At 39.4% G+C, this 23,743-nt stretch overlaps 1 protein-coding gene across 1 annotated transcript in view; it reads right to left on the reverse strand.

Annotated features, from left to right (window-relative positions):
• Window positions 1–23,743, reverse strand: part of LOC127412165 (pleckstrin homology domain-containing family H member 2-like) — a 66,614-nt gene that overhangs the window by 17,619 nt on the left and 25,252 nt on the right. The window contains exons 4-17 of the mRNA XM_051648309.1: window positions 20,926–21,075; window positions 20,703–20,786; window positions 19,988–20,069; window positions 19,382–19,570; window positions 16,189–16,985; window positions 15,596–15,671; window positions 13,306–13,400; window positions 12,882–13,059; window positions 11,493–11,629; window positions 11,295–11,408; window positions 10,399–10,485; window positions 9,470–9,625; window positions 1,725–1,805; window positions 1,489–1,641 (exon numbers count right to left, since the gene is read on the reverse strand). Of these exons, the coding sequence (XP_051504269.1) occupies window positions 1,489–1,641; window positions 1,725–1,805; window positions 9,470–9,625; window positions 10,399–10,485; window positions 11,295–11,408; window positions 11,493–11,629; window positions 12,882–13,059; window positions 13,306–13,400; window positions 15,596–15,671; window positions 16,189–16,985; window positions 19,382–19,570; window positions 19,988–20,069; window positions 20,703–20,786; window positions 20,926–21,075 (2,379 nt within the window). The remainder of the gene's footprint in view (window positions 1–1,488; window positions 1,642–1,724; window positions 1,806–9,469; window positions 9,626–10,398; window positions 10,486–11,294; window positions 11,409–11,492; window positions 11,630–12,881; window positions 13,060–13,305; window positions 13,401–15,595; window positions 15,672–16,188; window positions 16,986–19,381; window positions 19,571–19,987; window positions 20,070–20,702; window positions 20,787–20,925; window positions 21,076–23,743) is intronic.

Here is a 23,743-nt window from a genome sequence, read left to right on the forward strand (position 1 = left end):
TGACTTATCCTGTTCTGTAATGTAAAAAGGTTTTCTGATCATACATGTTTGGTATCATCCAAGAGGTCTCAGTGCAACTGGTAAAACGGTCTCATTCCCCTTTAGCAAGGTCAAATCACAAGTAAGATTTAAGAACTTAGTAAAATACTGTATTCTATCAGGGGCATGCCCCTCCCAGGTCTCTCACAGAAAACATATGCTGTATGCATATTAGGTGTATTCTTTGTAAACATCAAACGACCTACTCAATTAAAAGTTTCAAAGGTCTACTTACAACCCCCTAAATTGTAAACCAAATCCTGAATAACATCAAACAAACACATCTGAAATAACAATAGAATCGTTTGGTACTTAAGGAGAGATGGCAAAGGAGCTCGGGGAATCTGTGGTCAGATCTCACACACAATCGCTGTGTGTAGTTTTTCTCTACCAGGTATGCAATTCTTATTCCTTATGTTTTGATAAATGTTTAAATTTGACTTAATATTGTCTAATTGGAATTGATGAATGTATTATTTTACCTGGTAAATAAATTGTTACATTTGAGTTTATTCTGATTTACTCTGAAATCATTGTCTTTAGTAGATTACGTTAAGTCCATGTTTCCGCAAATCTACAACCAGGTTAGTAGCGGACCAAAGCTCAGTTCTGAGTGGAGCATGGGGCACACCGACTGAGACTTTAGAGCTCCGACTAACAGATTGGCATTAGTTCAAGTGTACTTAGAGTGTACAGGCTCGTTATGGAATTTCCATTTAGGACCACATGAAGACGTCGACCAAGCCTAAATAGGATGTAGTCTAAACCTCTGGTTATTGTAATATTTTTCTAGCTAAGTGTGCATAGGAAACTATGGCATGATTATATAAAGCTATATTTAACTTAGGTATTGTTAGTCTATCTTTGTATAGTTTAGTGGTCATGACCTCTGGGTAGAAATAATGTTCCTCTAATTAAGTGTTTACTATCTAAGAGGACTAAACAAAATACTTTAAGATAAAAGGTTAAGGATGAGCAGCCATCTAATTAGTATTTAGTCAATTACCTCTGTCTAATGACCAAGACTGGCTAATTTGTGACCGTGAGATCCGTGTACACGGCCGGCGCGAGACTCTCTAAGCGACATAGGAATCCGAATGAACGAGTACAATATAAAATAAAGAGTTAAATACGATGATCAGATGTTAAACCAAATTTAATAATAATAATAATTAAGATTGGAACATTAATATATCCTTGGAAACTTTTATAATTGGAGTCAGATAAAATAAACGGGGATCATAAAACGAATAATATAGTTATTTAATTGGAATGAAATAACAATGCGCATGACAAGACAGAACACACAGGAGACCTTCAGCCACGCCATTGGATACCATCCTTGGGCCATTGGGTGGCCTCCCCCTTACATTCCTTAATGAAAAATTCACAGCCTTGAGAGGGAAAACATACAGCAGTTATGTTTCAGTGGGGTATTTTCCAGCCTACCTTCTCATGAGGTGAGTCAATGAGCAGGTATGTTGGGCACTGACTCACTGGCTGAATGGAGAGAGTGTACTGAGCAGATACTTCAGATGAGTCACATGCCTTATCAACTTCCTCCACACGAGCCTCCCATAATTTGATCTGACCCAGAGGAAACTGTGGAGTGAAACAAGATATTAATATTTGTGCACATACAGAAGTCCTGTGTAAGATGACTTTGATTTTATGAGACAGAAAACCTTGTCCTCTTGACTTCTGAAGTAGTATAGCATCTTCCCAAACAGCGCACACCACACATGTTTGGAATAGCCATTGTTCACCTTAAAGAGTCAAAGACATTAGAGAGCACCAAGCAAACAATGTTCTCAATTGTGTTTCTTTTAAGTCTTTGTCTCAGATGTTTCTACCCTAATATTCAAAAGGAGAAAGTTGGGGGCAAGTCACACATGTGAAAGTCTCAAGCAAGTCTCAAGTCCTCACCTTCAAGTCCAAGTCAATTCTCAATTCAGCAGTGCATACAGTCAAGCAAGACAAGTCAAGTCAGTGGTTCATCTCAAGCAAGTCAAGTCGAGTCCTGCTAAGAGTCAAGTCAAGTCACAGTACAAAACAGAATCAAGGAAAAAGATTTCTCCCGCAAAATACTTCCTGGTTTAAGGTTTCACAACAGTGCAAAATTGCAACAAAGTTTACATTAAAGGGATAGTTCACCCAAATATTAAAATTCTCTCATCATTAAAAGTGCTGTAAGCAATTTTAGCCGTTCTACTTCCACGAAACTAAGCCACTGGATTAGCCACGCCCCCTCTTTCCAAAACCCTGCACTCCAAAGATACCAAAATTAGCTTTATTGAGGACAGAAACGGTTGTTAAAAAAACAACAGCAGCAAAATAGTGCCATAAAATGACATAAAAATGCATTATGCCTCAATGATTCACTGCAACTACAATACTATGAGAATGTGCAAAATAATTGACAGGCAGAAAGCGTCATTGTCTGTGGACACATTTTTGCTTGCTGTTTACAGAGTCTAGAGCTATCACAGAGACTGGTAAGATATCTCAAGACACATATTTCATTAATATCTTTCAGGGAGTAGGACAATTTTTTGCATACCTTTTCATGACAAAAAAAGAATCGCTTACAACTCACCCTCATGTCATCCCAGATGTGTATGACTTTCTTTCTTCTGCAGAACACAAACAAAGATTTATAGAAAAATATCTCAGCTCTGTAGGTCCATATAATGCAAGTGAATGGTGGTCAAACTTTGAAGGTCAAAAAGCACATAAACACAGCATAAAAGTAATCCATAAGACTCCAGTGGTTAAATCCATATCTTCAGAAGTGATATGTAGGTGTGGGTGAGAAACAGATCCATATTTAAGACCTTTTTTACTATAAATTCTCCTCCCTGCCCAGTACGTGACGATATGCATGAAGAATGTGAATCGCCAAAAACAAAAGAAGAACTCTTAGGAGAGAAGAGCGCTTAAGAGGGATGATTTAAAGTGGAGATTATAGACTTAAATATTGATCTGTTTCTCACCCACACTTATCATATCACTTCAGAAGACATTAATTAATCCACTGGAGTCGTATGGATTACTTTTATGCTGCCTTTATTTGCTTTTTGGACCTTCAAAGTTCTGGCCACCATTCACTTGCATTGTATGGACCCACAGAGCTGAAATATTCTTCTAAAAATCTTCAGCTGTGTTCAGCAGAAGATAGAAAATCATACACATCTGGGATGGCATGAGGGTGATTAAATGATGAGAGAATTTTCATTTTTGGGTGAACTGTCCCTTTAATATACACCGATGAGCCACAACATTAAAACCACCTGCCTAATATCATGTAGGTCCCCCTTGTGCCGCCAAAACAGCGCTAGACGGGCTGGTTTGAGTATTTCTGTAACTGCTGATCTCCTGGGATTTTCACACACAACAGTCTCTAGAGTTTACTCAGAATGGTGCCAAAAACAAAAAAACATCCAGTGAGCGGCAGTTCTGTGGAAGGAAACGCCTTATTGATGAGAGAGGTCAACAGAGAATGGCCAGACTGGTTTGAACTGACAAAGTCAACGGTAATCCAGATAACCGCTCTGTACAGTTATGGTGAGAAAAATATCATCTCGTGGTGCTGTTCTGGCAGCATGAGTGGGACCTACACAATATTAGGCAGTTGGTTTTAATGTTGTAGCTGATCGGTGTATGCTATCTAATATGATCCTAAAATTATGATCATAAACCAAAGACTAAATAACATTTAATTTTATCGTTAATATTTTAACATCCATGATGTACAAAATGAAAAGTTGCTTATTAATGTTTATTCATCAACAACAACAAAAACAAAACCTGGTATAATGAGCTGTGTAACTTGCGATTAGAATAGACTAAGCAGGACTTTCAAGTACTTTTTACAGCATTAATTTTTCATTTTCAAGGACTTTAAGGACAAATACAGATTTCCAATTTGTTTTATGGGTCACATGAATGGTATTTACTAGTCGGACACTCATATTTAGAGTAACTGTGTAATCAGACCATTAACAAATGTATAAAAAAGGTAACCGGCCAGGAAAATTAACACACTCTATATATAGTATGTGAAAGTGTATATTTGATATATTTTTATTTTATTTTTTGTTAGTTATCATTACTATTAACACATTCTAGCTTTTTAGAAATGTAGAAATATTTAATTCCATCACTTAATATGATGTAATGAAATTACATCTTATAATGATGAGCTGTTATTGTTTTAAATAATTTGTACAAACAAGCGCTAAAATTGTATTGTCTCTTGAACAATGGCGGAACACATCACATCACACATAGAGGAGACTTTTTAACGCATTCATACAATGAGTGATTACAATTCATGTTACTTTTTCATTTTTGATCAATAACTGAATGTAAACAATTTTAAGAGACTCAATGAAAATGGAGTGCATGGATATCATCTTTGAAAACACATGGAACATGTCAAACCAAACTTTGACTCTTCGTACAGTATTACAGTAACTAGAGAGAGAAGGTGTGAATGTAACTCACACCATATGCGATTATTAGTGCACTTTAGCCTTTCATAGCGCATAATTTTATAAAACAGGACATAATAATTCTTCATGAAGTAAACATTAGAATACATCAATATTTCTCTTAATGTTCACACTCTTGGACTAATAAATATTGTTCACTGAAGCCTGTTGGAGACAAATCAACGGGAGTTTTCATCATTAAATAGGTATGTCTTTATAACGGTTTCAATTTCTTAACTCTCTCTTTGATGTTTTGTTATGTTGACATAAATGAATAAATTACTCTCATAGTAACGTTTCTATCGAGAAACTGTGGCTAAATATCGAAACTGGAATAATTCACATTTCTAATATACTTGTCATGATTTCAAAAAAGATTACAAGCAGTGAATGTAAACAAACCTTGTGAGGCTGCCGGCAACCTTTGCATGAGAAGTGGTTTTTAAAGATTAGCTTACACTTTTATTGTGTTTTTTGAAGTGTCGAATGAAGTTTTAGTTTGTTGTGGTTGTGTCCGAAATTTTGCCTAAATTCACGTTGCCTACTGTGCATACGGCTGCTCTCTTTTATGGATATTGTCCATTTCAAAGTTTTAATAACCAAGAGAAATTGTCTTTGGGCTGTTTTGCTATCCTCTGTTATAATTAGTGCGCACACGCTGTTTTAGTTCAGTGTGTGTGTGTGTGTGTGTGTGTGTGTGTGTGTGTGCGCGTGCAGAGAGTAATTCATCTCGGTTACATATGTAACCTCGATTCCTTGAGATGAAGGAAACGAGATGTTGCGTCATTAAGCTGACGCTACGGGGAGTGTCCTTCTACATGACCTAGTTGAAACCCTTCTACAACAACACCAATTCTAAGATTAGCTTTGTTGTTTAAGCCCCGTTCTTTTAGGCGCAAAGCTGTCCAGTATAAAAGCGGGCACACAAACACCATTCCTCAGAATTTTCTGATTGAGGGACAAAGAGCGCATCGCTTGCACCTAAAAAAAACTCAAGAGTCTGTAGTGCGGCCATCTTACGCAAAGTCTCGTTCCCTTCATCTCAGGGAACCGAAGTTACATACGCAACCAAGACGTTCCCTTACGACTCGGTTTAATTGACATTGCGTCACTAAGCTGACACTATGGGGAACAGATTCCCATCATGCCGCATTATGCAACATGACCCTCCCAGAGAGGAAAGCATGATGCCGCAGTCCCATGGGACAGCGACCGACATGAGTATGCTGCAAGAAAATGACCCTCATGGTGGGCCAGGAGGAGAACACTCAGAATGGACATATGAATTATAGTCATATAGTATGAATAAACCCCTTCACGAACCTAGTCGGGAAGGAAGTTTTATTTATAATGAAGTGCTTGTGACTTATGAGAAATTACAAAGGTCTGAATGCAGGCGGTTGTGTAAAATGATGGGGAGCCCGTACTTAAAAGGAGGGGCATAAGTATATGTTTGGCCAACGAAATAGCAAGTGCTCTAGACAGAGAGGACTTGTGATGAGAGAGACGTTACGTCTAGACTGTAAAACCTTGCGAATGTGTTTTGAGAAGACCATCCTGCTGCAAAACATATGTCTTGTAAGGACACACCATTCGTCCATGCCCATGAAGAGGCCTTGCCTCTAGTTGAGTGTGCTTTAACAACAACTGGGCAATTCGTAAGCCAGGGCAATCACATCAACGATCCAGTGAAAAAGTCTCTGCTTGGAGACGGACATTCCTTTCGTGCGTCCTCCATAGCACACAAAGAGCTGGTCAGACAGTCTGAACAGGCTGGGAATGCCAGATTGTGCCCTGCGCTTGAGAGAGGAGATCCCTCCTCAGCGGTATTTCCTATGGAGGGCTGTCCAGAATCTCTATAATTTCTGGAAACCAGGACTGATTGGGCCACTTCTGCATAACCAATATAATCGTTTCCTTGTCTTCTTGGACTTTGCATATGACAGAGTGAAGGAGGCACACTGGGGGAAACGCGTATTTGCATTTTGCAGGCCATTTGTGGGCCACTGCATCCACTCCTAGCGGAGCCTGGGATTGGAGTACCAGAGGGGACAGTGGCCGTTCTCCGTGGAGGCAAATAGATTGATCTCCACTTTGCCAAATATTTCCCAAATCCTCAGGACAGTCTGAGGATGAAGTCTCCATTCGCCCGGCATCACTCCTTGGTGTGACAATAGGTCCACACCATAATTCAGACGGCCTGGGACATAGACTATATGGCCAAAAGTTTGTGGACACCATATGTACTTGATGAACAATTGATTTGAAAATCTTAGGCATCAATTTCCCCCTTTGCTGTAATAACAGTTTCCACTCTTTTGGGAAGGCTTTCCACTGTACTGTATGTAGTAACATGGCTGCAGGGATTTCCTCTCATTCAGACACAAGGCTATCAGTGAGGTCAGGAACTGATGTTGGTCGATGGGGCCTGACTTACAGTTGCTGTTCCAGTTCACCCCAAAAGTGATCAGTGGGGTTCAGGTCTGGGCTTTGTGCAGGCCAGTCAATTTCTTCCATGCCAGACACAGTAAACCATTTCTTTATGGACCTCACTTTGTTCACAGGGGCATTGTCATGCTGGAACAGAAAAGGGCTATCCCAAAACAGCTGCCACAAGTTTGGAAGCACACAAAGCCCAAGCCATTACATAAATAAACATTAAGATTTTTCTTTACTGGATTTAATGGAGTAACCAAATTCGTTAATTAGAAGGGGGTGTCCACAAACTTTTGGCCATATAGTGTATGTTGCCCATAGGGAGAGGAGATGGCTCTCGCTCCAAAGGAGGCGGCGATGTGTCAGGCTCATCATTGGCAGGGAACAAATTCCATCTTGGCGGCACCATCACACACCATTGGGGAAATATGACCCTTTTGGCATTCTATATTGGAGTATGTAGCATTGTAGTTCTAAACAATCCCTATCACGTTTTCTGTGAAGAGATTGTGAATTTTCTGCACACCGCACCATCACAGCCCATTTATAATGGACTGTGGATGATAGGACACTATTGGTGAAATGTGACCCTTTTGGCATTCCATATTGGACCGTGTAACACAATGTGTGTGCAACTCTTGCTCTTTTGTGAGAACTTTCTTACTGAACGCAATACACAGAAACAACATTTTGAGTAACATCCCGGTCCCAGAGGAAGGAAAATAATTAGGATGTCACAGACCACACAGGACAGTGACAGCATCCAATACACACCTCAAGTGTGATAAGTAATGATTCATTTCCCTGCTTAGTGAATTCTGGAGGAAAGATTAACATCAAACTCAGAGCAAGGTGGCTGGCGTACGAACTGAATCATGCAGCCGTGTCCGACCATCTTTAAAACCCAGTTGGACAGGGCCATAAGGGCCCGCCACTCATCCACGGAGTGGGAAAATGAGACTGAGCACCGCTCACCACCGGGAAGCGGTTGTGCACAGTATTCAATACGTGCCTCAAAGTGTGATTAGTAATGAGGAACGAAATAATCAGGATGTCACAGACCACACAAGGTGGTGACAGCATTCAATATACACATCTAAAGTGTGATTAATAATAATGATTCATTTCCCCACCTAGTGAATTTGGGAGGGAAGATTAATTTCAAATTGAGAGCGAGGTGGCCTCACTCGCTAGATGAGATTGAACGCTGCTCTCCACCGGGAAGCGGTTGTGCACAGTACTCATCATTTTAGGAGGGAATCACTCGACAACATTGGACCATTGGACCATTTGCATCAACTTCATCATCCGAACCGGCAAACGTAGCGAGGTCCCGCACTCCAACAGAGGACTGGAGCTCGTCACGCATATAATATATAGGCAAAACCGCTTCAAGAGAAGATCGAGGGGCTCGCAGGGCTTGCGCCAGCACGAGATCCACCTCGGATTCATCTAACTCAACCTGATGGCCCCGCCAGGAGTCACAGAAGGGGCAAGTGGGAGAGTGCCTGAGGTGGAATCGTCCCTCAGAACGAGGTTCATACAAAAGTGAATGATCTTGAGACTCATGCTCTCACAGTGAGGGCAATCTGTCTCAGTAAGAGCTGCTTCGGAGTGGCTGCGGGCCAAGCAACGAACACAGTTCTCATGACCGTCTGATGACTGGATGTGCCACTTGGAACACTTGAGGAACTAGCGTACACACAAGTGGCCCTTTTGTGTTATATACAGTATATACAAACACAATATCAACAATAGCTTATGAGGACAAAACTCCTGCCAAAGCGCTGCAGGGAATCAGGATGCTGAAGCTGCCCGTTCACCAAATGTCAAGCGGCGAGGCAGAGTAAATGTTCGCTGGAACACTGCAGGGGAGCAGAGAGTCTTCTGGTTGTCGTGAAGATCACGCCCGCTGACTCGTGTATGTCGACGGCGAAGTTGTAGAGGGCTTCTAGACGAGAGAGATGCTCGCAGTCTTGAAGGAAGAAAATTCTGAGGAATGGTGTTTTTGCACCCGCTTTTATACCGGAATCGCGCCTAAAAGGGCGGGGCTTAAACACCATAGCCAATCCTAGAATTGGCATTATTTTAGAAGGGTTTCAGCTAGGTTGTGTAGAAGGACACTCCCCATAGCATCCGCTTAGTGATGCAACGTCAAGTGAACTGAATCGTAAGGGAACCACGGTTTACATTTTTTGTATCAATTGACTATTGTCGCAATAATATTTTAAAATAGTATTTTACTGCTAGTCATAAAAGTACATAATATGAAAAATGTCAAGTCATTGCCAAGTCATCCACTTCAAGTCCAACTAATTTTTTTTTTCCAAAAACATCTTTATTTTAGCTTTGTTATTAAAGGTATTTTGTGTCAAAAAAAAAAAAAATCTCTCTCTCTCTCTCTCTCTCTCTCTCTCTCTATATATATATAATATATATATGATGTGTGCTATAGAAGGTTTTTAAAGAAATCTGATCAGTAATTCTTCCCAATGGGATACCTTCATCATGTGTCCTTTCATGACGGGCCTAACGTCAGGGTTTGTGAAGAGTGGACTAGCTTTGATTCTCAGTATGCTTTGCAGAACCCTCAGCCACTCTTCCAGGAGGTTTGGAGAATCTGCCTTAAGATTATATACACTCTTACCTGTCACCACCTGAGGGGTATAACATCAACACGGACAGTCATGTGAAACAATATGGACCTGCACATACATCAGAGATCTCAGAAATATGTGAGCAAACTCACTAACTCTAAAATTAAAGGGATAGTTACCCAAAAATGAAAATACTCTCATGATTTACTCACCCTCATGCCATCCCAGAAGTGTATGACTTTCTTCTGCCAAAATTTTGACACTCCAAAAAGTACATAAAGGCAGCATAAAAGTAATCCATAAGACTCCAGTGGTTAAATCAATGTCTTCAGAAATGATATAATAGGTGTGGGTGAGAAAAATATAAATAGTGCTTTTTTTATTTTAAATTCTCCTCCCTGTCCTGTAGGTGGCGATATGCACAAATAATGCAAATCAACAAGAACAAAAGAATAAGAATATGGAAGTGAATGTGAAAGTGGAGATTTATAGTACAAAAGAACTTAAATATTGATCTGTTTCTCATCCACACCTATCATATCGCTTCTGAAGACATGGATTTAACCATTGGAGTCATATGGATTACTTTTCTGCTGCCTTTATGTGATTTTTGGACCTTTAAAGTTCTGGCCACCATTCACTTGCATTATATGGAGCTTAGATATTCTATTAAAAAAAATGTTCATTCAGTTTAAGCAAAAGAAAGAAAGTCACACATCTGGGATGGCATGAGGGTAAATGATGAAAGAATTTCATTTTTGGGAGAACTATCCCTTTAACACGCACGCACGCGTGCACACGCACGCACGCGTGCACACACACACACATACTACCTGAAGCATTTGTTTCCCATCACCACGAGCTATGGTGCTACAAGCATTGAGCTCAATCTGACCTTGGGGTTTACAGATGACATCACTCTATGAAAAACAAAAGTTCAAAAAACAACAGAAGCCAAATTACTTTTTATTAGCAGTTTGCCAACCATATTTCAAGAAAATTAAAAATCCTGTCGTTATTTACTTGCCATCATGTCATTCCATGCAAGTATGCTGTTATTGTTTCTGTAGAACACAAAAGGAGAAATTTTTAAGAATCTTCACATAGTTCTTTTCCATACAGTGTCAGTTTATAGTGACCATTAAAGTAGTCCATTTGAAGCTTTTCCAATGACTCTAGTCTTCTGAAGCCCTACAATTGCTTTTTAAGAGATATACCAATGTTTAAGTAGTTATTAACTAATAATCTTTCCCTCTGCTACAACTCTGAAATCTCTTTTTCCATTCATAGTTGAACTGGCATGACAAGCTCATGTATGAAACACGCGAGAGCTAACAGTCTTAATGACATCAAACATGATGTAATATAATTACATGCTATTTTTTATTCTGAACATGGATGCAAATTACATTTTAGAGCTTCAGTGGAGGGAAAGATTATTAGTGAATAATGACATAAATATTGTTCAGTTCTTCAGAATAGACTCAGAATAGCGCACTAGTCATATGGACTACTTTTACAGTACTTAAATTTATTTTATTCTTTGCTTGACAGACATGATCACTATAAACTGTCTTTGTATCTTCAAAATTTCTCCTTTTGTGTTCCCAAAAAAAAAAAAAAGGGCATATGGAATGACATGAATGTGAGTTAATAATGAAAGAACTTCCAATTTTGGGTGAACTATTGCTTTATGTAGGTCAGAAATATGTGAGCCATTTAAACTGACAGGTGACTTGAAGTACAAAAGCTCCCCATCCTTCAAAACGAACCAGCGCCTCTTCCAGGTTTTCTTCCAAGTCTTGACCCTCTTCAGCAGGTACCCCGACTTCTCCATTGACTCCTGGGACACAACACATTTTCATTTGGTCTTGTACAGTATATGTGATATATGGACAAACAAAGTCTGTGTGTGTTTGTGTCGTACACTCTTGCCGTTGTCAGTGCTGGAGAAGCATGTCTTAGGTAGTTTGTTCTCAGGTTCAGAGCACTCAGTGTCAGTGGAGTACGCATCAGGTGGGATGGCGTAGTCACTTTCAGATGTCATAGAAGACAATGACACGGCTGAACAAAAAAGCAGATGTTTAATGAATTTTCATGCAGTTGTTTTCTATGCAGTGAAAGTGAATGGGGACTGGTGCAGTCAAGCTCTCCAAAAAGCACCATAAAAGCTGTCCAAGTTGTTCCAGATCTTCTGGGGCTATAAAATAGCTTTTTGTTAGGAACACACAAAGTTTAAGTCATTATTCACCTTAAATATTCCCTTCCACCTAAGCTCTCAAATCTCATTCACGCTTGAAAATATTAAAGGGATAGTTCACCCAAAAATGAAAATTCTCTCATCATTTACTCATGCGCACGCCATCCCAGATGTGTATGACTTTCTGTCTTCTGCTGAACACAAACGAAGATTTATAGAAGAATATCTCAGCTCTATAGGTCCATAGAATGCAAGTGAATGGTGGCCAGAACTTTGAAGCTCCAAAAAGCACACAAAGGCAGCATAAAAATAACTCATACTACTCTAGTGGTTAAATCCATGTCTTCAGAAGCTGATAGGTGTGGGTGAGAAACAAATCAATATTTAAGTTCTTTTCCTGTAATTTCTCCTCTCTGGCCAGTAGGTGGTGATATGTACAAAGAATGCAAATCACCAAAAAAGAAGACTGTGGAAGTGAAAGTGGAGATTTTAAGTACAAAAAAGGACTTAAATATTGATCTGTTTCAACCAGAAGCACTGGATTGCTAACCACTGGATTACTTCATGCTGCCTTTATGTGCTTTTTGGAGCTTCAAATTCTGGGCACCATTCACTTGCATTGTATGGACCTACAGAGCTGAGATATTCTTCTAAAAATCTTGGTTTGTGTCTAGCAAGAAGAAAGTCATACACATCTGGTATGGCGTGTGCATGAGTAAATGATGAGAGAATTTTCATTTTTTGCGTGAAATATTCCTTTAAGCACAATCTGATTTTTGCCCTTTACCCTGATTTCGCGTTACATGTAAAAACCTTTACTGGCTTATCCAATGTGTGCAAGTGTTGTGCACATGCTTGTTTATGTTCTGACACCAAAAGCAGAGAATCTCATGTAAACATGGTTTTCTTGATTTTTTTAACATGCTGATTTTTGGTAGTTATCGGTGTATTGCTGTGCATGTAAGCACACCCGATGACTCAAAATACCTTTGGTTCTTGCGTGTCTCGTAACCAATCGCAATGTGCAGGTTTGAAAAAGTCGTATGGACTACTTCTGTGGTACTTTTATGGTGCTTTATTGTCCACATGCACTTATATTATTTCATTTCACTGCACCTCTCTTGAGGGAGCGGGGGCTTCCATGACTGCTGCTCTTGTGTGAGTCTGATGCAGATGTAATAGAGCTGCACACAGAGCTGTCCTCCTCTCCAGACTGACACTCCTCTGAACTGTCCTCCTCCTCCGAACTATACGACTCCTCAGAGAACTGACTATTGCTTAAAATCGTCGCCCTCTATGAGAGTAAAAACAAACATAGCACTCATAAAAACAAAATTATAACATTTCCCACTGTGCCTGGTAAACAATTGTGCAATTTCTATATATAATGCAGAAGTGCACACCCTTATACAAATATGCAGGAATTTTGCATTGACACATGCAAACAATAATGTCAATGAACACAGCTTAGCATCACCGTATGCTAAGCAGGCCAGACAGCCACAAATTCAATACAACAAATAAAGACAAAGATCTGTACCCCTTTGAGTGTGGTGAAGACAGGCGTGCTGGTGTTCCTGTAGATGAGGGATGTGTAGAGCATGTAGGCGGAGCATGATGATGGGTGGGAGGAGTCTGAAAGAGGAGGAAAGGACATTTAGGGTCAGATTTACTAGCTGTCAGTAAATCCACATTCTGATTTAGCCAAGAAGGAAAATTGTTAGCCCTGAAATTTTTTTTTCTATCAAACAATGATGGGCCAATCACCATCCCTAACCCAAACCTAAAACTAAATAAGAGAGACAATCAGAGGCAAATGACGGCTTAAAGTTGCACTCATTAACTTTTGTCTTTGCATCATCTTGGATTTACACTGACACCTAGTGGCTTGGATGCAGCATCATTTAAAATCAATAGTTTTCATTTCCAGATGCCATTGTAGAAATGTATTCACAGTCAGCCATGATTAATTTAATCTAGGAGTGAAAGTGTCCAATAACAGGACGGTTACTGAGATTAAGTGAGTAGTATTCAGCTGGTCATGTGATCCTAACATGTCAGCCCCCATGTGCGGACCCTCTCCATGTAGAATAAAACAGCTTTTATAAGGTTACTGATATGACTGGAGTCTTTATTTTAATGTGAGTGGTCATGATTTCCTACATATATTGCAAAATTGCAATTCATGTTTTTTGGAGTTAAACTTTTTTAATGAGGAAAAAATGAGTGCACCTTTAATAAAAATGCTGTTGAAGCCTCTAACCCTAGTCCTAAGCTTAACCCTGACATTAACCCTAACACTAAAATCTGATTGGTTGTCTGGATTGTTGTTCAAGGTCCAACAATGCTGTTGATCCAGGTGCATATCCTTAGATATTTAGAGTATCTAGGGCCAGTATATATATGCACATGTGCACATTTAGCAGTATATGCGTTATGCATATGTCCTTAATTTTAGAATGAGCTGGTGGAGTCTCTCAATACCATTTGAGATGAAATGAAGGCTGATGAAAATTCTCTCATTTACACACCCTCATGCCATCCCATAAGACTTCAGTGGTTTAATCCATGTCTTCTGAAGTGATCTAGTTGGTTTTGGGTGAGAACAGACCAAAATATAACTTATTTTTCACTATAAATCTTGACATCTGCAGTCTCCTTGGCGATCATGATTTCAAGCTCGATTACACTTCATATAGCGCCATATAGCACTCTGCGCATGCGTCAAGAACTAGGAAGTGTAATCGCGCTTGAAATCATGATTGTGCAAAGAGACTGCAATGACAAGATGTATAGTGAAAAATTAGTTATATTTTAGTCTGTTTTCACCCAAACCCAACTGGATTGCTTCAGAAGACATTAATAAAACAACTGGAGTCTTATGGATTACTTTTATGCTTTTATGAGCTTTTTGGAGCTTCAACATTTTGGTACCTATTCACTTGCATTGTATGGACCTATAGAGCTGAAATATTCTTCTAAAAATCTTTGTTTGTGTTCTGCAGAAGAAAGAAAGTCATACAAATCTGGGATGGCATGAAGGTGACTAAATGATGAAAGAATTTTAATTTTTGAGTGAACTGGTCCATTAATGGAGTTCTCAGTTACAGAATGTCTCATTTAAGTATCAACTCTATCTGACATTTTATTGCAGACCTTTTGATATTTTGCAAATTTGAACATAGCCTGAGACATTGTTGAGATCTGATCTGAAACTCTAGAGGAGACACATGAGATTAATGGTATCTTTTTACAATAACGTTCCATTTGTTAACATTAGTTAACAATATTAGTTAGCATGAACTAACAATGAACAATATTTTTACAGAATTTATTAATCTTGGTTAAAGTACATTTCAGCATATACTAATGCATTTTTTAAATCAAAAGTTGTAAATGTTAACATTAATCAATGCACTATGAACTAACATGAACTAACAATGAACAACTGTATTTTTATTAACTAACATTAAAAAAAGAGTAATAATAATATAGTAAAATATACTGTTCATTGTTATTTCATGATACCTAATGCATTAACTAATATTAACAAATGGAATCTTATGGTAAAGTGTTACCGCATCTTTTTCTCAGGATACAAATCCAAGAAGCAGGAGATTAAACAAATCATTTGCGCTCCATTTAATGTCATTGTTATCTAGGAGAAACAACTGAGATATTGAAAAGATCTCATTTGTCATTTTTCAATGGATTTCTGTTTCGCCGTGGATGTGAGAGATGAGGATATTAAAAAAATAAAGACAAATGAAGGGCAGATGGATAAAGAAGAATCAAAATAGTTCCTTTTAAAGGCAAAAACTAAAACACACCTTTATTAGCTACACCTGTGAATGACGTCTCTGAAAGACGAATTCCAGATTTTGCCACAGCATAGATTCTGCTCTCCTGCAGATAATTTGAAAACAAATGTTTAAAACATGAATTAAAACAACATTAATTCTTGCAGTCCAGGGAATAATATTATTTTTATAAGAACTAATCACTGGATTTGTGGCTTCAAAGATATTCAGAATTTAGTTTGAGGCACTAAGCGTCAAGCAAATGTGCTAAGCAACTGTATTCCACTTTTATCTGTCTGCGAAATAATCAGTATTCATTATTTTGGGTAGACAGAAAACGTGATCACAAAGTCTAAATACATTTTCACTAATTTCATCAGTGTTTTCTGAACACGTTTATGGAGACTGCAGCACCAAGATTCTTCCACACCAGGCTATTATTGTGGCATCATCTATTTCAGATTTACCTGCCCCTACAAGTCTAAGGTTAACTGTAGTTGGTCGCTTTACATGTCGGTCACTGTTTCTTCCTGTCCAAGGAGGCAGTTCTTGTCAAGGAAAATATACACTATGGACCAGACTTTATGCTGCAAGTACACAAGACTATTTCTCTTATAACTCACCCAGGAGGGCAGCCTATGCAGGGGAGGAGTCGGGGGTTTAATCCCAGGTACGGCTGCAGAGACGTATGGTGTTTCAGTTTCTTCAGGTGGCACTTCAGCTGGTGGTTCTAAAGGCACATCAGAATGTTCACGTTCACCCGTCTCCATCTTCTGCTCCTGGTTCAAGTCGATTTCCTGAGGACAAAGAGGACGCAGCATGCTGATGGCATTCCGTGTTCTCCCACGCGTGGCTTCACTGTACAGCGGAGGCTGGCTTAGATGCTTCTTGACCAATGCCAAACTAACATTAAACGCACTGGGATTGCGTAGACGCGGTTGTTTGGACGAAGCTGGGGTGTCATGAGAGTCCTGAGTAGGGGTGGGCCGCTTTGGTGTGAGAGCTGCGGATAGGATGGGACTGGGAGTGTTTGTGTCACTGAAGGAGGACGAGGAATCCAGACATTGGGACTGGAAGCGTTTATTCAGATCATCGGAGTAGCCATCGTCAATGTCCACCTTCTTCGTAGCACTCTTGGGGCCAGGCAGGCAAAGTTTGGAACACACCACATGCTGCATGTCATCATCGAACAGCGAGCTACTGTCGTCAGAGGCGGTAAGATACGTCTCACTGGTGGGTCGGCTAAAACGCAAACCTCCAAACAGACTCCTGTCCCCTTCAGAGGCAGCACTGGAGAGCACAGAGGAGACGCCGCGAGACAGCTTGCCACCCGTAATGTCTTTTTCACCCTCTTCCTCAGACACCAACTTAGAGTAACGGGCAACACACTCGATTTCTGGTCCTTGTTTCATTCCACAATCTGGGTCGGACCAAAGACACATAATTGGTAAATACCTTGCCTTAGTACAATCAGAAATCATCTTAAGAGAAACTTAAAAGGATAGTTCACCCAAAAATGAAAATTCTGTCATGATTTACTCACTCTCACGTTGTTCCAAACCCGTATGACTTACTTTCTTATGTGGAACACAAAAGATGTTTTAATAAATATGGCAGACCGTCTTCTCAATATAATGGCAGTTGATAGTGACTCACTTTAAAGCTTAAAGTCCATGTGGCTCGTGCGTCATATTCCATGTTTTCTGAAGGCATACGGTATGAAACAGCCCAGGATTTAAATCATTTTGCTGAGAATCTTGACATCTGTTATGTGTTCATGAGAGATGCTCCTTCACAGTGGCTTGCGTGTTCAAGCGAATACTTGCGTTGTTTTTAGTGCTAATGAATGACATGGAACAGCATGAGGGTGAGTAAATTATGACGGAATTTTCATTTTTGGGTGAACTATTCCTTTAAGCTAAATTAGGGCAGTGCGATATATTGAATACTTACAATATATTTAAGTATATCAAATTAATAATACCTAAGGACATGTCAGTAAGCCAGTTTGGCGCCCGCTCTTAGTGTCACAAGTCACGACTCATGAGTATGAGAGCGCTAAGACTAATATAATTTAAACCTCTGTAGCAAAACTGGTGAAAGAGTCGGAACGTTTATTTTATTTTCGTAAATCAGTTACCTCAAACTGTCCGTATCAATGAAATGTTCAAAACATCACTCAAAAATGTTTGAAGAAAATAAATGAATAATTCACCATTTTAAGCCATTTCACTAATATATATATATATATATATATATATATGTATATACACACACACACACACACACACACACAACCACTTTACACCTACTTATTCATGCAAATGTCTAATTAGCCAATCGTGTAGCAGCAATGCAATGCATAAAATCATTCAGATATGGGTCAGGAGCTTCAGTTAACGTTCACATCAACCATCAGATTGGGGGAAAAATGTGATCTCAGTGATTTGGAACGTGGCATAATCGATGGTGCCAGACGGGCTGGTTTGAGTATTTCTGTAGCTGCTGATCTCCTGGGATTTTCACACACAACAGTCTCTAGAGTTTACTCCAAATGGTGCCAAAAACAAAAAACATCCAGTGAGCGGCAGTTCTGCGGACAGAAACGCCTTGTTGATGAGAGGGGTCAACAGAGAATGTTCAGACTGGTTCGAGCTGACAGAAAGGCTACAGTAACTCAGATAACCACTCTGTACAATTGTAGTGAGCAGAATAGCATCTCAGAATGCACAACATGTCAAACCTTGAGGCGGATGGGCTACAACAGCAGAAGACCACGTCGGGTTCCACTTCTGTCAGCCAAGAACAGAAATCTGAGGCTGCAGAGGGCACATGCTCACCAAAACTGGACAGTTAAAGACTGGAAAAACATAGCCTGGTCTGATGAATCTGGAATTCTGCTGAGGTACACAAATGGTAGGCCCACTTCTCTTCCTGTCAAAATGCATTTATTTCCTTCTTAGGAAAAAAACAAAACAAACCTTAAGTTACAATACAATGCTTTATTAACATTTTCCAAACAAAGCCTTCCACAATCTAAAGATAAAAATGCACCAAAATAGCCCCAATTCAAGCAACATTAAACATTTTCATTGCAATGCACATTAAATATCTTAAACTCTCATTCTCCACAATATTAATCAGCCGGCAGACTGTGACTATCCACTTTGTTACAGCAATCGTAAAGCCGATTTCATGATTTGCATCAGGGTGTCAGCACCAACGTCAAGCGCCGCTTTGAACTCCTCATGAAAAATGCTTGCAGACAAAAACGTCACATTCTGCGTTTCCGTGATATTTAAGACATGGCGTACTCCTGTGGTAATTAAAATGCTCCTTACTTAGGCCGAAAAATACTTTCAGTCACAAGTTCCATCTAGTCTTGTTTTCTACATCAAAGAGCATTAAGAGGTCCTTTTTCCTATCACTTTATCACTGACACTGAATCACTGCTGTGTGTGTTTGTGGTGTGTGCATCAGTGTAATGACTCTGGACAGGCACATTGCTAAGTTTCCGCCCTTCCAACAAGTGTTTTTGCTGTTTTATGCTGTATTAATGGTTAATGCGTAAATTGCGATGAAGAGAAATGTACACATTAACCTTTATTAATTAATTGCATGTATTAACATGTTCATTTTGACAGCTCTAATATATATATATATATATATATGTATATATATATATTATCCCTAACACTAACCCTGTTTTTATAACTATATTGCCCAGCCCTGCATGCTACATCTAAGGCAAATTTAAGCAATTATTAGCTACTGCTTGTAGTCAAATAACTGAAGATCTGATATCGGTTTTCTGACCAGTAGAGAGTCTTCTGCAGTCTTGATCCATCAGTGTGCTGATGCTCCTCTGGGATGGTTCTAGGCCAGTCAGTACCTGAGGGCTCTTCCCTCTGATTTGGAAACAGCCAAAGGTCAGACTGCTGAGCCGCTGGGCCTCACCCACACTGGACTGGACTAAGCCACCAGAACCCACAGTCTGCTCCATGGCTGAGACACAACACAAACACTTAACAGATAGAAGGGAGGATGGGTCACAGTAAATTGTTGTAATGAGAAATGTTCTTCAAAATTCATTATGTTACATCACATATCACAACCATGCAATATCTCATTTACAGCATATTACAAAATTATGATTAACTTATAAGCAGGCCTACACGAAATCTGTGCAGTTTCTTTACATATTCTGTGCTTATCATGTGCAGAAGGGATTAAACATGATTAAATGGGTTAAATGGAGCAGAGAGTACTACACTCCTATTGGTAGCTGAAAGCATTATCAAATTTCACAAACTATTTAATATGCAAACGTGCGATTTTGTTGAAATCTGCTGATCTGTCAATGAAAATAAGGTAATAATACATACATTAACCTACTTTGTAATGCGTAATAAATTTGAATACCTTGCAGTTGTTTTTTCAGGTCTTGTATCTCAGACTCCTGTTGCTGGTTGATCTCTCTTAAAGAGGCATTCTCTAAATCAAACTACAAGAGTGATAGGTGGCCGCAAACAAACATTTACATGCTTTATCGCTTTCCAAAACACAAACTTGCAAAGAAAGAAAAATTTTAATTCTACCTTTATTTACTCATGTAATTCCAAACCTGTATGCTCTTTTTTTAAATTGTTACACAGCACTTGCCATACAATGACTATGACTGTCAAGCTCCAGTCAAGTACAAAACAACACCATAAAAGTACCATTAAGTAGTCCACACGACTTGTATACTATTTCCATGTTTTCTGACGGCATATGATAGCTTTGTGTGAAGAACAGACTTAAATTTAAGTAAATAATTTAAGTTATTAACTGATAATCTTCCCCTCCACTGAACTGATAGGAAATCCCAATTTGAAAAAGGTGCATCAACATCACTGACACTAAAACTGCTGTGGGTCTCATGTGTGTAGTAGACATAAGCTTCAAGATTATCGAGAGTAGTGACTTCAAATAGGAGTTTCCCATAGTGCTCATTATGAAAATTTGTATGGCAAGAGCTGCATGAAGATTCTTTAAAATGTTCTCCTTTTGTGCTCCAGAGACCAAATAACAGCATAGGGGTGAGTAAATAATGACAGAATGTTTATTTTTTAGGTTAACTATTCCTATATCATACCTCATTCAGCTTTTGCATAACCCATTCTTTGATCTTGGCTGCTTTTTCTTCCACGGTCTTGACATCTTGGATTCGGTTCTGTTTCTGCAGGTGTGAGGAAGAGGTCAGATAGCATGCCAAAATAGATCACACTTTTGATTCAGTTGATTTAAATAGAGACTTTTGTGTCTACCGACGCAAATCTGATGCTGCGAATGTTTTGGTGGTTGGAGGTGTGACTGACCTGCTCCTCCAGCTGTTGCTCTAGGGTGGCAATGAGCTTGTCTTTCTCCTTCAGTGCCGCTTGAAGATTTTGACAGCGTCTGAACAGCCTCAGCTCTGAATCTGCTGACTGGATATCTGATTCCTTTAGACGTTCTTCCATCCATTGCACCTTAAACACAAACACACACACACACACACACACACACACAGTAATGCTCCACAACTATGGCCATCTCATATAGTCATGGGATCCATTGAAATTTCCTGAAATGTGAACAAAAATCTCAAAACCCCAAATCAGCTACTATAAAACTATTGACATTAAATCATTGACTACAAGAATAAAATAGGATATATTAAAAGTCATACATTGCCTGCATCCCTCATATTTACACACAGTATTACATGGACTCCTATTTTATCAGAAGTCCTTATAACAATTATATTTAATTAAACAACAAATTAGCCATTATAATCATTAAAGCTGTGTGGCTGGATTGCATCTGGTCATGTATGCTTTGTATATATCTGTATATACAGTATATATATAAATATATACTTACGCACATATACAGTATACATTGACTAATATCATGTTGGTTCCCCTCGTGCCGCCAAAACAGCTCTGACCCGTAGAGGCATGGACTCTACAAGACCCCTGAAGGTGTCCTGTAGTATCTGGCACCAAGACGTTAGCAGCAGATCCTTTATGTCCTGTAAGTTGCGAGGTGGAGCAGCCGTGGATCGGACTTGTTGATCCAGCACATCCCACAGATGCTCAATCAGATTGAGATTTGGGGAATTTGGAGGCCAAGTCTACACCCTGAACTCTTTGTCATGTTCCTCAAATCATTCCTGAACAATTCTTGCAGTGTGGCAGGGTGCATTATCCTGCTTAAAGAGGCCACTACCATCAGGGAATACCGTTGCCATGAAGGGGTGAACGTGGTCTGCAACAATCTTTAGGTAGATGGTATGTGTCAAAGTAACATCCACATGAATGTCAGGACCCAAGGTTTCCCAGCAGAACATTGCCCAGAGCATCACACTGCCTCCGCCGGCCTGCCTTCCTCCCATAGTGCGTCCTGCTGCCATCTCTTCCCCCAGGTAAACGACACACAGACACCCAGCCGTCCACATGATCTAAAAGAAAACGTGATTCATCAGACCAGGCCACCTTCTTCCTTTGCTCCATGGTCCAGTTCTGAAACTCTGAAAGTGCCCATTGTAGGTACTTTCGGCGGTGGACAGGGGTCAGTATGGGCACTCTGACCAGTCTGCGGCTGCGCAGCCCCATATGCAGCAAGCTGCGATGCACTGTATGTTCTGACACCTTTCTATCATGGCCAGCATTAAGTTCTTCAGCAATTTGTGCTACAGAAGCTCTTCTGTGGGATCGGACCAGACGGGCTAGCCTTCCCTTCCCACACACATCAATGAGTCTTGGGCGCCCATGACCCAGTCGCCAGTTCACTGGTTGTCCTTCTTTGGAACACTTTTGGTAGGTACTAACCAATGCATACCGGGAACACCCCACAAGACCTGCAGTTTTGGAGATGCTCTGACCCAGTTGTCGAGCCATCACAATTTGGCTCTTGTCAAAGTCTCTCAGATCCTCACGCTTATCACATCTGAGAGACATACTCAAGGCCCTTAGCAAATACCGGAGTTTCCGCATTGTGAGGAGATCTAATCAACATGGCGGAGGAGAGAACGTTTTCTATAGTGAATGACTCTTGTGCACTGGCTATTGTGAAACACTCAGGGGGAACCCGCTCGGATGTCTATTTTTACACTGAGAAAATAGGATGTGTTTGACCAGTGTTATGAGGCAGTTGAGTTGACGTGCATCGAGTCAGTAACTACGTTTCCATCCAAGGGTTTTTTTTGCGACAGAAGGTGTAGCGCATCAAAACGTTTACCGATATAGCTGATGGAAACACAAATTATCACTAAAATCTCACAAGTGTCGACATAATATTTTTCTGTTTAACTCTAGCGCATAAACTCTTTCAATACTTCAAAGGTCGAGAAAAACTGGTTTGGAAACACTTTTTGTCAAGAAAATTGGCATTAATGCAAAAATATAGTGTCACATGACAGAATTAGGGACATCTGGGAGGAGAAAGGTACACAGTTAGCGATAAACACACATTTCTGTATGGAAATGGCAGATTTCTTATGCGATAAACCAAAACTTTGGGGGGAATGGCCAGACTTTCCTAATAAAGTGACGTACCTAATAAAGTGATCGGTGAGTGTACATATAAATATTATGTACTTTCGTAGTTTTTTATTACAATTATTATTATCTCTTTTACATATCTTTTCAGTTTAGTTAAGTTTAGTTTATAATTACATGTATTTTTATTAGACATTTTTGGGAAAAGACTAACTAGGGACCTGAGATGCAAATTATCAGGTTTTATAGCTCTTTGTACAATGCATCTTTTTCAGTTTTGCTGAAATCATGTTTTTGTATCATCCCTTCACAAAAAAAAAAAAAAAATGTATTTGTGCGTACCCGAGGAGTAGCCCTTGTTTTACTTGGCCACAGTTGCCTCACTGGGAGGTTTGTAAGGCACTATTCTTTGTAAAGCTGCTATGGAACAATCTAATGTGAGAAGCATTAAACAAATAAATTTAATTGAAATGGACTAAAAGAGAGAGAGAAAAAAAATAAAGAAATATACTTTACATATTTTGTGTAAAAGTACATCAATATATTGCAATGCATCAATTACAGAATTTAACAACTGATTATAATTACTATAAATCCCAACTTATTACACATTAATTTATTTGATTATATACAATACTTGACCTATTTTTAGTTT

Source organism: Myxocyprinus asiaticus, chromosome 21, assembly GCF_019703515.2.
Source record: "Myxocyprinus asiaticus isolate MX2 ecotype Aquarium Trade chromosome 21, UBuf_Myxa_2, whole genome shotgun sequence".
Classification (NCBI taxonomy): Eukaryota; Metazoa; Chordata; class Actinopteri; order Cypriniformes; family Catostomidae; genus Myxocyprinus; species Myxocyprinus asiaticus.